Raw genomic sequence first — 14,429 nt, forward strand, 5'->3', positions numbered from 1 at the left:
ATCAGTGAAGCAGAATTCTTATAGTATGATGGTATGCCGACCTAAATATGCCATAACATCACTTGTACACAACAGTAAATTTTATGGCTTCCAATTAAAAGTGAGACATTTCTCTATCAATATCGAGACATGGAACTCTGTTACAAAGGAAGAAACTCAATACACATAAAACACCATGATCACGGTCGTGTTTCTTAGTATCGTGTAAAAGGGTAGGCTAATGCTGCACACTGCTTCCAGTGCTCCCACATGTTTATTTAACAGCTGAATAAATATTTGGGTGCACTGGGATGTGTGGTGTTAACCTTTAACATGATTCCTTGCTACACTCCAGCACCTGACACAAAATTTCAGTGGGATGTGCTTATGTCTCTCCTCTTGCCCACCTGTTTCTTAGTATGACATCTGAAATACATTTCATTGTTTGAAGAGAGTTTATTTTTATTTCAAAGAGGAGTGATTTGATGTCAGCAGCATTAAAACATTGAGAAATTACTATGAGTCCTCCTCTGGAGCTACAAATCAAAGAGCACTGGTAGGAGTGGGGGCGGTACAGATTACTATAGGTCTAGCATTGGTGCCGTTGTGGTCGTGGCCCGGACACAGTGCTAGGTGGAGGCAGTCAGTGAAGGTGCCTGCACAGAAGGAGAACAGCGGGGTCATGTTGTCTGCCCCGAGGAACATCACCAACCCTGCAGGGAAACTACACAAGACCCCAATATGACAGAAATGTTGTGTGACGGGCAGCTGATGGGGCACCCCTCCGTGCCAGGCGGTGTACTCCCCATCAAAGAACTCCACACACCAGGACTCATTGCCACGGCCCAGCCAGCAGTCCTCGGCATTGCCCTTGCGGGGGATGGTGGGATAGGTGAGGCCCAGCTCCCAGTAAGTCTTCCCGGTCACATCGATCTCCCAGTAATGGCGGCCGAAGCTGAAGCCTTGCTGGCTGATGACGTTGAGAGTGGTGTCAAAGCGCCCGGGGAGGTCAGGAAGTTCCTGCCAGGTGTCTGTGTAGGTGGCGCTGTCGCCTTGGGGGGAGATGATCAGCTTCGGATGGGCCGTCTCTGGATCCAGACACACCTCACTGGAATCTGAAGACACATATCCAAGGTTGTTTTTATAGGAATATCAAGATATTAAAGAGATTGTGTTGTGGTTAGAAACAGTACGGTGTTAAATGTGTGAACTGACAGCTCTTGATGAGTTTCTTGGTGATTGGGGTCTGGGAGCGGATAAGCAGAAGCATGTTGTTGGTGAGGCTGAGGATCTGGTCAGCTTTGGCCTCGTCCAGGTTCACGCTGCTGGGGTCTGTCCTGTTTAGGAGATCCATCACCCTGGAGGAGACAGACCGAAGAGAGAGACGACATCAACTACCACTGCGCTATATTGGAGCACATGCTTGATTAATTAGTATACGCGCTGCTTCATCATGGATTTCATACCTGTCCACTATCTCTATGTCCTGGTGCACATGCAGGGTAAGAAAAGAAAGATTGAAGAACAGCAGAGAAATCAGTGAGGTTATATGAACTCTGAAAGCAAATTTATTTCCATATCACTCACGAATCAGTGGCCAAATCCAGACATAATGTCTTTGATGCAGTTTCCAGTCTTTTAGTGCCGAAAGGCAAGCGACATGAAATCATACACATTTGAGAAGCTAAATAAGACATTTCGTATCAAAGAGTTTGTGTCCATATTTGGCCAAGGGTGTCTGGATTTGGCCACTGTTAAGTGAATTTTATTTAATTTCACAATAAGACGCTCAAGTCACCATTGTATCGGGCTGCATGTCCATTTGGTCCAGTTCCACCGAGAGTCTGGCCAGGTCCTGCTCTATCTCCTGAATGAGAGAGCAGTTCTTCTCCATGAGCCCATCCAGGGCTGAGACAGCTGCCCTCTCCTCCATCTCTAGGTAGGCCAGGGTAATCCTCAGGTCCTCCTCCAAGACCTTCTGGATCTCCTCATATGTCCTTATGATGCTCTCCCTTATCACTGAAGACTTTTTCTGAGTCAGGCACAGTACTCAGTGTATAAGTAATGGTGAGCATAAGGCATAAAGCCTGTCCACAGCTGTGATTACAATGTTACAACGTTCTTTGTTTGCACAAGGATCATGACTGACATACCTTATCTACTGACAAACTTCACGTCACCATAAAGACAGACAGATTTATTGTTGTAGAGAAATGCCTATCCTGGCCAGTCCAAACACAACTTACTTTGATTTCAGATTGCCGTGCAGCCAGCTTCTTCAGTCTGTATTTCACTGCCTCCCTTTGCCTCTTTAGACACTCCTGATGCCTTTCTAACATCTCCTGCAGAGAGGGTTGCACACATATTCAGCACAATTCAATTGAATTCAACATCAGCAAGATGGGTCCAACCAAATTCTTTGTGGTGAAGTGCAGCGGCGGAAGCAGAAGCAGCTCACACCTTATTGTGGGTCTTTATCTCAATATCAACGGAGAAGATCTTGACTAACAGTGGCGGCTGCAAGGGAAGTGGTAGCAAGTGAAAGACTATCAGTACGTTTTTTTGGTGTCCCTCTCTCCCACTGTTTATTACACATATATACCCTGTGTGCTGAAATTTAAGCCATGGTACAGTTCCCTTTTCGCAGCATAGAAGGCTTTATCATGTAGCCCATGAGCTGTCAAGATGAAAACCGCTCCCCTTGACCCCCTCCCATATCTCGCTCCACATCGCCTTTAAATGACTGTCACAGTAGGCCAGGCATCTGTCTTCCATATTCCATAAGTGTCAGTGTTATCAGCGCTGTCTTCTTCTTCTTCTTCCCACAAGAATTCCCCTATACAGCAGCTCTCATGTAACATGTGCTGTATAATTAATCTGTAAACTAACCCCTGAGAGAAGGGTGGGGCCACTTGACTTGTTCAGTTCATATAATCATACAGTCAACATGCTAAGCAGCTTAAAGGGGAACGTTTCAGTGGTGGCATTTAAAGCACAATCAGTAATTATGTAATTGTACACACACCACCCACTGTTCTTTAGAGGTCACTGATTTCAGACCCATGTTCCCAGAAAGCACTCTGAATCTTTAAGAAAGCACTGGCTACAGACTTTATTAAAATATGAATGATAGACTCTCTCATTATCTTCCTGTAGAGAAGGTAAACCATATCATGGCTCTGGTGAAATGTCAGTGTTAAGGGTAATGTAAATCTTGAGTTGTTAAAGAAGCAGAAGTGAACACTGCTAATTCCTAAGTTCAAAAGTTCATTAAAAAAAATGACTGGAGAGAGCAGCAACATGGCTGATCTAAGGTTTCCAGGAGCATACTAAGTAAGTCTTATGTTCATTTTTCGGTTTATTCACACCATGAGGATATTTGCTTCCAGACTAAATGTCAAGACTGCAGCCACACAAATGTTTGTATCAGAGAGAAAGGTAAGGTCAGGATCCGGTAAAAAGATGGATGTGTTTCCTCACAGTGGGTGGGAAGTGTTTGTCCAGGAGGTCAATAGAGTACACTGTGTCAGACTGGTCCCACAAAACTACTAAGTACTCACATTACCTCCCACGCTATCCCTGTGCAACATCGCTGAACCAGAGTGTTTATTGGTGAAATGCAAAGAAGAAAACAGAGAAAAGAATACAGGCGGTGGATACCTTTGGTATAGCCGAGGATCATACGGTTCATGGTGATTTAAAGCTTTATTGGCTTAGATTTCAATACAACAAATGGCAGTGTGGGTTTTCATTTATAAAACAGTAATTTCAAATACAGTTACTTCTTACATTGGGTGTTTTATCTATTTGTTGGTTACTGTATGTTGTATACGGCATTAAAATATGTTCATAGGATTTGTTATTCCAATACAACTAAAGGGAAAATATCTGGCCATGTTTATGAGAGCCTGAGAAGAGAGAGATTTTTTTTTTTTGTCAGGGTCAGATATGAATGTTTGGCATGTACAGTAGCCTTGGGAAGAAGACTGACAATGAGCAAGTGTTTGGATAATTCGTTTTCATATTCTAGATCCAGTAAAACAATTGGTAGGTCAGCTAAGTGCCCAGTGGCTTTTTATTTAAAGACTCACTGAGCCGATTCTTGCCAACATTGGGCTAAAACTGTTTCAGCCCAAGTGAAGGGAAAGCTGACTCATGTTCAAGCTATGAGCATGGACATTTCATAATGGTGCCATGAGGTTCTACTGTACTTACAAAGTTCCACAGGAATCAACAGCAACAAATAGTAGGAAGAAACAAGCAAGAAAGAAAGGAAAGCAGTTCCACTCGAAGCAAAGCAAGAAGTAAAACAAGCGCAGTCAAAAAAACATAACATGACCCTATTGATCATTCATTCTCATTCTTTGTCATTTTTGAACATGGAAGAGATTCCCATTCCTTGTTTCCTGTGCAAGTCTATCGCTAACTGGACAAATCATTCAGCTCACAGTCTCCGGAAGCATCAGAGCAAAAGAGTCCATTTCATCGCTTCCTTGATTATGTCAGAAAAAAAAAAGAAAACAGAAGAAAAAGAAAGAAACCAAAACCTACATCTAGATTACAGTTGGTAGTGTGCTATCTGAATGAATGTACAGTATATGCATGCTGCTCTGACTGCTAGAAGAGCTTGGCCTTCTTTTTCATGTCGTTGCGTTTCCACAGGGGAAGCCTGTCAAACTCCTGGATCTCCATTCCAAAGATGTCAAAGAACGTTTCAGGCGCTAAGTGGCGCTAGAATTGAGAAGAAAGGTCGAGAAAACAAAGGAGGGGAGGGTGGGAGGGGGTGGTCGTGGTTAGCATTGAAGCCACAAAGGGGTCACTGCAAAAATGACAAGAAGCAATGGATACTGCACATTCCTTGCTACAGTAGTATTTGTGTAACATCTTATTTACACAAAGTAGACAAATCCAGTATCAATTGCGGACGGTCGTGTGGAAAACTGATACCTCCAGTCTGGTTCTGTCCACTTCCCTGGGCAGTTTAGCTCTCCCTCTACTGGTTATCATGAGCATTTCATAGGGGTACACCTTCAGAAGGAGACACTTGTCAGTGAACAGGTCAAACCTAGAACTGAGTCAAGCTTCAGAAACCTGGAAACCATTTTTAGGAGACAAAAATATTAAATTTTGATATTTTTGTACTACTGGCTGGGACAGGGGGAACACTGGGTGGGAGAACAGGTATGTGAGAGGAGGCTGACTGGGAGTGAGAGCTGTTTATTGGGTCGTGGGGGAAATGCATGGTGCTATGGTGTGCATACTATTTTGGTGTAGAAACGTGCAATAGATTAAGTAAAGGGGAAAAACAATGAGAAAACAGAGTTATGTGAAGATCTGTATTCTGAGAGTAATATAACGCAAAAGGGGAAAACTAACTTACTCAATATGAATAATGTAGGCCAAATAAGTCCACATGGCAATGATTGTCCTGGAAAGCTGAGGTGATTCTAGTTTTAATAACTAATTCCATCTGAGCAAGAGGGAACTGTCCAATCAGGTAGTATACAACCGTTAATTTGACTGAAATGCTCAATAATAAGCAACTAGAAGTTCTTTGGGGCCTCTGACCAACTCATATCCACACAGTAACGTACACTTCCTTATATACTAAGCAGTATATAGTGATATGAGTTGTTTGGATGACAATCTCGGTGTTGGATTCTCCACTGTATGCTGCATACAGTATCCAGCCACTGTAGGTCAAAGCTATGTGCAGATGAGCATGGAGAAGCCAGCATGCTAAGCGCTAGAGTGACTCGGCAGCTCCTGAAGCAGCATGCTAAATCAGGAACCCAGCTAATGTGAGTCTTTCACCTCCAGTAAAAAAAAAAAAAGCTATTTTAGCTCCCTATTTCTTCCACCAATGTCCCCACACCACAAGGCTGATTAAAGAATACTGTTTATCTTATTTCACACTCCCCTTTTGGACTGGTCTCTTTTTCTTTGTCGAATTGCTGAAGTTGAATTGAATTGTTTCTAAATTAGTTTCTAAATTAGTAGCAAAATTGATCCTCTACATGTTAAAATGCAATTATATCAGTGAGCTACTCAACAGGCACGCAGGGCACCTTAAAGATCATCTTCATATGAATTAGTGTAAATTTTGTAACATATTTCAGTTTAGATTACAAGCTTTTCATCAATACAAAAAGAAGGAGATACTTGCTTTTGGTTCCAACATATTAGGCATAGATACTCCCCTGTCCATCCTTGCAAGTGCTGCACGGCCATCCTTAATGTGCTAAAGAATAGAACATACACAAATGTAATATAGTGGAAGGGGACTGGGTCAATGGCATGAATGTGTCCACTAATGACAGTGGGCACTATTTTCATTGGATGGAGCAAGTCATTTGGACAGTATTGAGTCAGGGAATAAGTATTCAAGATGGGCAGTCTTTGTACACTTTTTTCTGAATGTCTCTGCAGGGTTTTCTATGGTGCATTTTTTAAATCACATTTTCAAATGAGACATTTAGCTTGACTCAAAACATTGGTAACAACAAACAAAACAAGAGATGAGGCAATGATTGTACATTGCATGTACAGTACAGTGGCTCAGTGTCCAGCCATCGTAGTACTAGTGGGCAGTGCATGTTTGCTTCCCATAGTAGAGGCATTCCAAATCACTGCACTGCATGCCCTGTAGTTGACAATAATCCAACATGATGCAAGCATTTAGCAGGAGTGGGCGAGGTGCATTCGGGGCAAGGTGTCTCTTGCAACCCATGAGCAAGCAAATATATTATGCAAGGTGAGGAGCATGCCATGTGAAAAAGCAGATGAGAGACATACCTGAAACTCTGCAGGACAAAATGGGACAGAAAATGAGACTCACAGTTAATGGTTTTGCTGTCAAATCCCCTACCAGGCATTGTGATTCATTATGCAAATATTTCAAAATGCATGTCCGCTTATGTATTGAGAGTTTCTGAATATTGATGCTGAATAGCCCTAGTGAGTTTAGCAAGAGATAGAGTGTCTATTCTGGTGGCAGCTCTCACCTCTTCCTCCTCCACACATGTCACCATAGCTGTTGTACTGGGTGAAATCTGTGGACTGGGGCTGCAGGAACACAGACAACATTGCATCCATTAACATGTGCTTGTTGCTGAGTTAGAATTTACTTTAATCACTAAGTACAATAAATGTACAGGGATTTGTGTTTGCAACATTGGTGTCAAGATATACAGTACTGTATTTACAATGATAGCAATTTCTGCACATTTATAGCACTTGGCGATTAAAATTATTCTGATTGTGATTTAACAACAAAATGCCCATTTGATTTATATTGCTGTGTTGGTGTGCATAACTCCTATCTGTATTTTACTGTCTATATTTACACAATCAACAGCATTCTTGTGAGTATGTGTGAGCTCTTACCCGATGCAACCCATTCCTCCCATAGCCAGGCAGAGAGTTAGTTTTGGTTGGAGACGTTGGATCTGAAACACCAACATTGTATGAAAACACATCATACCTGGCAGACGGTAACATTGCACTATAAGTTTCTTTTAAATTCAAACACAACTAGTGCAGACAAGGGTCAAAGACAGCAGTAACTTGGACTACCAGACAGGTGATGCGTGTTTACCCCAGCAGGATACTTTGTATAAAAGGTAACTGCAACTACTACTGTATATGACCCAGGCCTGCTCTAGTGTGCCTATGACTCCAGAGTGTGTGTGACGATGAGGCCGGTCTGCACCTGCATCACAGTTGGTCTGTTTGGGGTCGTAGCGCTGAGCGGAGAGGCTGCGTGCATGACGCTCCCTGATCTGCTCCTTCTCCATCTCCTCCTTCAGGATGAGCTTTCCCAAACCAGACTGGATCTACACATGGCCACATACACACACACACACACACAGAAGTTCAAATAATTTTTATCCACAGTCCACATAAACAGCAATCCAGGACACAAACATTAAAGTTCACAAATGGCTTTTAAGCCTACATTAACAATGCATAAAACAGTGCTTTCTCCAAATATGGCAGCTAACAATGACTGTTGACAAAGAACAACACTAGCCAATCTTGCTATACACAGACACACCCACATGTTTCCCTTTTGTTGTAGTTGTTTTCTAAGTTTTTTATTTTACTGTATGGCCAATGTGAACCCAAGCATCAAATAAATGAGGGGAATATGACATCAAGAAGAGCAGCCCACCTGGGCAGTGTGTGTGCTGGTGATTGTAGTGTTAAGTGTGTATGTATAGAGGTTGTCTGGCTGACCTTGTTAAGATGTTCCTCTTGGAGCTGCTTTCTTTTCAAGGCCTCTTCCTCCTCGTCTTCTCTGGATCGTCTCCTCCCCTCGGACCCTACAGGTGCCATACACAGCCCCAAAGATGAAACAACACACACACACATGCACGCACACATACGTACACAACCATACACAGACACATCTTTCTGGAAGATACCATGCTGTACATGTACTGTACTGTCGAACCTAATGAAATGCTTCATCAATAATTCAATTTTTGTACAAAGACAGAAAGATATGGCTGCATCGTTTGGCCCACAGAACTACTGCGCAGTCTAACGTACCACTGGAGAGCAGTGAGGAACACAAACACTTTATGAGTAATAGGTGGTTGGTCGAACACAAATGTGAGACAGAGTTGACTAGACAGACAAACAGAGGGACTTTACTCGAATAATAAGCTACATTGACATGATGGATGCTCACACTGGCAGCTATCATCGTTCATGTCAAGATTTTACTGGATGTCTAATACACAGGACAGCACAATGTAAGACAGACAGACAAAAGTCAGTTTGAAGTCAGTCTCAGTTATCTCTGTCCAAGTCATTTGTGGCACTACTATTGAGTATAGCTAGTACACCAATTATGTGCTGCAAGTGAACAAAAAAGGTGAAACTGATGCTACCGCAAGCAAAAAGCAACATGGCGGCAACGGAAACCATTCAAAGAGGTACAGCGCTTCTGCGCTGTGCAAGCAAAACTTAATGACAAAAACACCTGAAGTATAGCCTGTGCTTGGAGTGAAAGCATAGTGAGAGCAGGGATGCAGTTTAGCTTTAGGGGCAGCTAGAAGGGAGAAAAGAGGAACAGTTAGGGTGTGGTTAGGTGTTAAGTAGCCATCGTGCCACTAGGGGGAAGCAGTGCAAGCATGCCCATCAGGAGCCTACTGTACCTAATACAGCGAGAGAGTAGGGCCAAAGGTCGCCCTCACTCTGTGAGCTGTCGTCCGGAGAGGGAGCATGGGCGGCAGGGAAGGTGGCGGATCTGATGATGTCATCAGCAGACTTGCTTTGGGGTGCTATGGCAGCTGTATCTAGGTTGGTAACCATGGGAACTGATCTATCAGTGTCTGGGTCACAGTCTCAACCACAGGTAAACATTTCAGCATCATCTGATCGTCGGGCTCAACGATCACTCAGTCCGGAGTGTTCTGGGTTTGATTCATATGCTGTCTACAATGCAAACAAATGTCTATCCTAACAAGTCATTCAATCTTGGATACAGTCTCAAAATATTATCTTCTGAAGTGGAAACAAAATGCCAGCAGGGTGAGAGTCAGACATTTGCAATGTTGGTTTCACTTGTTTCAAGCATGAATCAAGTGACATTATCTTGAATAAGGCAGATCAGGCCACCTGTTTTGAGATAATGTCACTTGATCAAAGACAATTCTCAAAACCAGCAGAAATTTGCTCACCCCACTGGATTTGTGTTAAGAAAAGTACGATTTTAAGACTGAATGTAAGATGAGGTGACTCGTTAAGATGGACAAAGTGCAGTGTAGGACAAGCTGCAGGTCAGACAGAAGAGGATCGGAGAGAGACTTCAAACAGGCCTCGTACATTGACACTGGGGGTGGGGACATGGTTACATGGACAGACAGTGTCAGCTGAAAACGAACACACCTTTAGTCACTAACATGTATCAATTACATTACTATATCACTCTGAACTAGTACTAGGCCAAGCAGTTGTGCCATCTCTTTTTGAAATGAAGACTATAAATAAAAGCAAAGGTACCGTGCTGTTTGTAGATGGGTGGTTTTCTGTAGATGTTGCTCCCCTGATCTGAAAACATTCAAGTACAGATATAAGAGACATTTAGAGAGATCACAGTGCCGGTGTTGCATCAAAAATCTATTGTAAACACAGTGTTTTGAACAACATCAACATGGCACCAAGTCATGACGCAAAAGCATCAAGTACTCTGAAATGGATGAAAGCATGTACCATGTACTAAAACCCCAGCCCTTGTGGTCTTCAAAGACTGTCACTGGCATAGGTAGTACACTGAATTCCTCTCTTTTTCCTGTGATACATACTTCTGTCTACTGGTGCTCATCTGTGATCATATAGTTATGAAAGAAGAGGGGAAAAAGCAAAAGCTGATACTGAATGGAGTAAAGTGGCAGAGAAGATAGATAGATAGATAGATAGATAGATAGATAGATAGATAGATAGACAATTTATTCAAACATTGTAGGCACTAGGCAGAGCTGATCTGGAAGCAGAAATAATCTCATTGGTTGAGTTCAACCTCAACGGGCAGAGCTAAAGAACCATAGCTTTTCAGAGTGCAAGTTAGCTAACTGGCAAACTTGAATGGCAAACAATGAACATAAAAAGCATAAATAAAAAATTGCAAAGAAAATTGCAATAAATGATCATGTCATTCATGATCTTCGAAGGTCAGTAGGCTAGCTAACTAGCTTACCTAGATAGCTATAAGCTAGTATGGCTAATTTGAACTTGTAAGGTCAAACCTCGATAACTTAGTATGGCTAGATTGCAGTTTTTTTTCAGTTAGTACAACACTAGGCTTCATAATATTAGCTACCTCCTCTCTTACCTATTGCATTTTTCATTACTTAGCCAGAAAAACATGTTTCTTTGACTCTACCCATTGTGCTTTAACTCAACCAATGAGATCATTTCTGCCCCAGAGCAGCTCTGTGTGTGATACGTAACAGAAGGTCAGAGGGTTGTGCGGGAGCAGTGACAGGGTGCGCTCCGGCTCCTACCTGGGAGGTGGAAATGTTTAGGGGTCTGAGAGAGAGGCGGAGTGACCGGCCGGCTGTCGGGCCTGAGAGGGAGGGGGGAGCTCCGGCCACTTGGCGGGTCAGTGCCTCCAGTGGGAAGAATCAAGAACAGAACATAAGCAGGGACACTGGAGGGGAAACACAGGTCTGGACGGCGCAACACATAGGGAGCAACGGGACCACTTGAGGTCATTTTGACAGAATGGGAGAGAATCTGATTGGTTTTGATAAATGCGGTTAATGGAGTTATATAACATATAAGCAGACAAGGGCACAAAAGCAGATCAAACTAGCAGATATATGCCGGAGTTGAAAATAGAAAGAATCCACGTTTGGAAGATGCGTTATGAGTCATGAGATGTCTGTTAGTCTGTTGTATAATCTAGAGTAGTTCATAGTTTGATACCTCCCAGCATGCAACAGTACAGCAGTAAAGACAGAAGCCCACTGAAATGCTAAAATGTTTCTTTTTACAAAAACTTGAAGACTCATTCTAACAATACAAAAAAGTTATCCATCAGCTAACATTAATGGAATTGTGTCATTTTGGGTATGTAAGACTAAAACTTCTGAGGTGCATGCAAAGCTGCAAAACACAAATGCAATGGCCAAAAACAAAGAGCCTTTCAGCAGCAGAGGCAGAGGCTGTTAGTAAAGGGTTAAGTGGCACATGCCAGGTAGTGAGGGACCGGCGCCCTGGTTGAGTTAAGTGGGCTTGGCTGCATGTCCCTTTTAAGAGGTTTGACCATTCCACAGACATCACGATGCCAGTTTGTGCCTGCATCAAATGAGAGATGGAGATGGATCTGGAATGATGGCATTGGAGCGGAGGGTGGTTGACATCTGGGGTGACGATGAAGGTGACATCTTGCCTTGGGGGGCAGCGGACAAGAGTGAAGTGGGGCCCTTACCTTGGCTATGGGGGAGGAAGTGGTGTCTGAAAGGGGAGGTGGGGCGGGAGTCACTATTTCTGGAGCCCACACTGTTACTGCACAGGGAGGAGCAGAGCTTCTGCATGCCTGTCAGAGCCTCTGCAGTGGGGGGGTGAGGGGGGGGGACAGGGGACAAAACCCCAGGACCAGGCAGCGGAGGCGAGAGATGTGGGAGGGAGACAGAAGGCGAGAGGGTGAGGGACAAAAAGAAAGGGAGGAAGATACACAGGAATCAAGTATCGAAAAGAGGAACTGAAAAGACACTTAAAGTGAGAAGTAAGGAGTATTTGAGGAGATGAACAGTAAGGAACAAGAAAAAGAAGAGTATTACAAGAGATACCTTTGAAAATCAAACAATACCTTTTAAAGGAAAGAGTAGAGAACTCAGAGGGATTGTGCTGTTAAAGGCGCAAAATCGACTTCAAGGTTGTTATGCTGCAAAAGTAGGCATTGTCCCATCTTATGAAATCATAAATGAAACATTTTGGCAATTTTTAGGACAATGTCTGCATAACATCTGAAAAGTCAATTTTGGTTGGAATTCCCCTTTAATATGGTAGACCGGAGTGAGGGGGTGAGAAGCTTAAGGTCCAGTGGCTTAAGGTGGGTCACTCTAGGGTCTAGGAGGAGGGAAGTGAACTGAAATAGAACCAGTTATGTCACTGTGCTTTGTCACCAGGTCAGGTCTTGTCAAGTCCGGCTCTGACAAAAAATCCAGCACTGAAGAGCGTTCAAGAGCTCATCCACGGTGTTTTCAACGACTCTCACGACAAGTTATTATCTACCTAACCTGCAAGGATGTCATTGATCCATCCCATAAAAACCCTGAAATCACCTGTGTGATAGTATATGCTTGCACGCACGCGCACACACACACACACACACACACACCACACACCACACACACACACACACACACACACACACACACACACACACACACACACACACACACACACACACACACACACACACACACACACACACAAACTCACCTGGCCTGTGAAAATGCTGCGGTGACCGTGACAAGGTGGGGGTGTAACCATGCCGATTATAAACAGGCGATCCTATGGAGCCCTGACTGGTGGACCTTTGGAGGATGCGTTCCCTCCTGTCATAAGAGCCCTGACACACACACACACACACACAGGTTATTACACACACTGATGGAGTTTAAGAGGATGACATTCCATACCACATTTCCATCTGTCATGCAGCACAGAGAATCTGACGAAGTAATATGCTCACCTCACCAGGTGGGGTAGGCGACATGTTTCTTGAGGACTGGAAAAGATCAAACAAGTCTGTATTACAGCTGTGCTTTCTTTGGGGGCATACTGTACTAACATTGACAGTTTGACAAACTGTCATCTACACTTTCTATAGGTACACAGAGAGACGGAGCTTCACAGAGGGTTTTTAGATTGCCATACTGTAACTTTGTAGTGTTAACAGGCATTAAGAGAGACTGGATGGCTTATTTGTATGGCCTAGCTGACCTTCCATATCTTTGCAAACTGTGTCATCTACACGGCAGATGGCCTCTTTTCTATTTGATGTGCGCCTGTGTCCTTTTCTCTGTGTTTTCGGGTTGTTTATCATCATCGGTAGAGGGTGACGTATCTTACCTTGTCGTCCGGCAAGGGGGAACGCTCCCTCCTGGCAGTGTGGAGCTGTGAGGGACACAGAAATTCAGTACTGCATAAAACCTACTGTAACACTACAGCAGGAAAGGATTTACTAACTATACAATACCATACAATCTGTAAACACTTGTTTTTGTGTTAATCCTTCATATTTGTATGTGTATATACTCATCATATATACACAAACAAATATGAGTCACAGGTCCTACTGACGCATTAGAGAAGAACTTCACAGCCCACAGCAAAACGGAGGAGTCATTTGAGGATTGTTGTTCTTACTGTGCAGCACACATGCACACAAATGGCACTCATGCGGGCAGTGAAGCATGCAGTCGGTGTGTTTACCTCTCCCACACTCTCTCGTCTCTCCTCTCTCTCATCCAGGGAGGTGGTGTACATAGGTTCATAGGTAATAAGATCGGGGCGCTCAATGTCATAAATGGCTTTGACTTTAGGAATGGCAGCTAGGTCTCTGTAATCAAGGATCTCATTGTCTACTTTTGCCTAGGGAGACAAATAAAGACAAACATACACACACACAGACAAGAGTAAGGGGAGATTACTACAATAGAAACACGCTATTACTGACCAGGGTGCAACTGTTAAAGGAGGTGTAGCTATTGATATTATACAAATAGGGAAGGTAATCTCTGATTGCGGGATGGCACTAAAACAGTAGAGAGATGTAACAAATGATCTATATTTTCTAGCATAGTTCCATGACAGGGATCTTACATAGATCGTGTGACCCGGTGAGCCAGGTATGCTTGAACCAGGTCTGGAACAAATACTCTCGGACGACGACCTCGTAGGCTGTGAGGAGGAACACACAGGTGGGCATT

At 43.4% G+C, this 14,429-nt stretch overlaps 1 protein-coding gene and 1 pseudogene across 6 annotated transcripts in view; both read right to left on the reverse strand.

The window, feature by feature from the left end:
* Positions 1 to 522: 522 nt before the first annotated feature.
* Positions 523 to 2,487, reverse strand: LOC139644235 (probable E3 ubiquitin-protein ligase TRIML1; annotated as a pseudogene).
* A 1,197-nt stretch (positions 2,488 to 3,684) lies between these two features.
* LOC139644233 (actin-binding LIM protein 1-like) overlaps positions 3,685 to 14,429 on the reverse strand; it is a 33,470-nt gene continuing 22,725 nt past the window's right edge. For 2 of the 6 annotated variants that reach the window (XM_071519647.1, XM_071519650.1), the window contains 14 exons: positions 14,323 to 14,400; positions 13,933 to 14,091; positions 13,190 to 13,225; positions 12,937 to 13,066; positions 10,992 to 11,096; positions 9,991 to 10,038; positions 8,218 to 8,303; positions 7,691 to 7,814; positions 7,366 to 7,427; positions 6,984 to 7,044; positions 6,775 to 6,782; positions 6,146 to 6,220; positions 4,927 to 5,007; positions 3,685 to 4,710 (listed from right to left, as the gene is read on the reverse strand). In XM_071519647.1, coding sequence (XP_071375748.1) covers positions 4,597 to 4,710; positions 4,927 to 5,007; positions 6,146 to 6,220; positions 6,775 to 6,782; positions 6,984 to 7,044; positions 7,366 to 7,427; positions 7,691 to 7,814; positions 8,218 to 8,303; positions 9,991 to 10,038; positions 10,992 to 11,096; positions 12,937 to 13,066; positions 13,190 to 13,225; positions 13,933 to 14,091; positions 14,323 to 14,400 — 1,167 coding nt within the window. In that variant the 3' untranslated portion in view covers positions 3,685 to 4,596. Of the gene's footprint in view, positions 4,711 to 4,926; positions 5,008 to 6,145; positions 6,221 to 6,774; positions 6,783 to 6,983; positions 7,045 to 7,365; positions 7,428 to 7,690; positions 7,815 to 8,217; positions 8,304 to 8,388; positions 8,391 to 9,143; positions 9,279 to 9,990; positions 10,039 to 10,991; positions 11,097 to 12,936; positions 13,067 to 13,189; positions 13,226 to 13,884; positions 14,092 to 14,322; positions 14,401 to 14,429 lie in introns of all 6 variants that reach the window. The other 4 variants (XM_071519648.1, XM_071519651.1, XM_071519649.1 and 1 more) reach the window with 4 other exon arrangements.

Source organism: Centroberyx affinis, unplaced genomic scaffold, assembly GCF_046629955.1.
Source record: "Centroberyx affinis isolate AG114_WGS23_722 - 3 ecotype Tasmania unplaced genomic scaffold, CSIRO-AGI_Caff_v1 ptg000718l_1, whole genome shotgun sequence".
Classification (NCBI taxonomy): Eukaryota; Metazoa; Chordata; class Actinopteri; order Beryciformes; family Berycidae; genus Centroberyx; species Centroberyx affinis.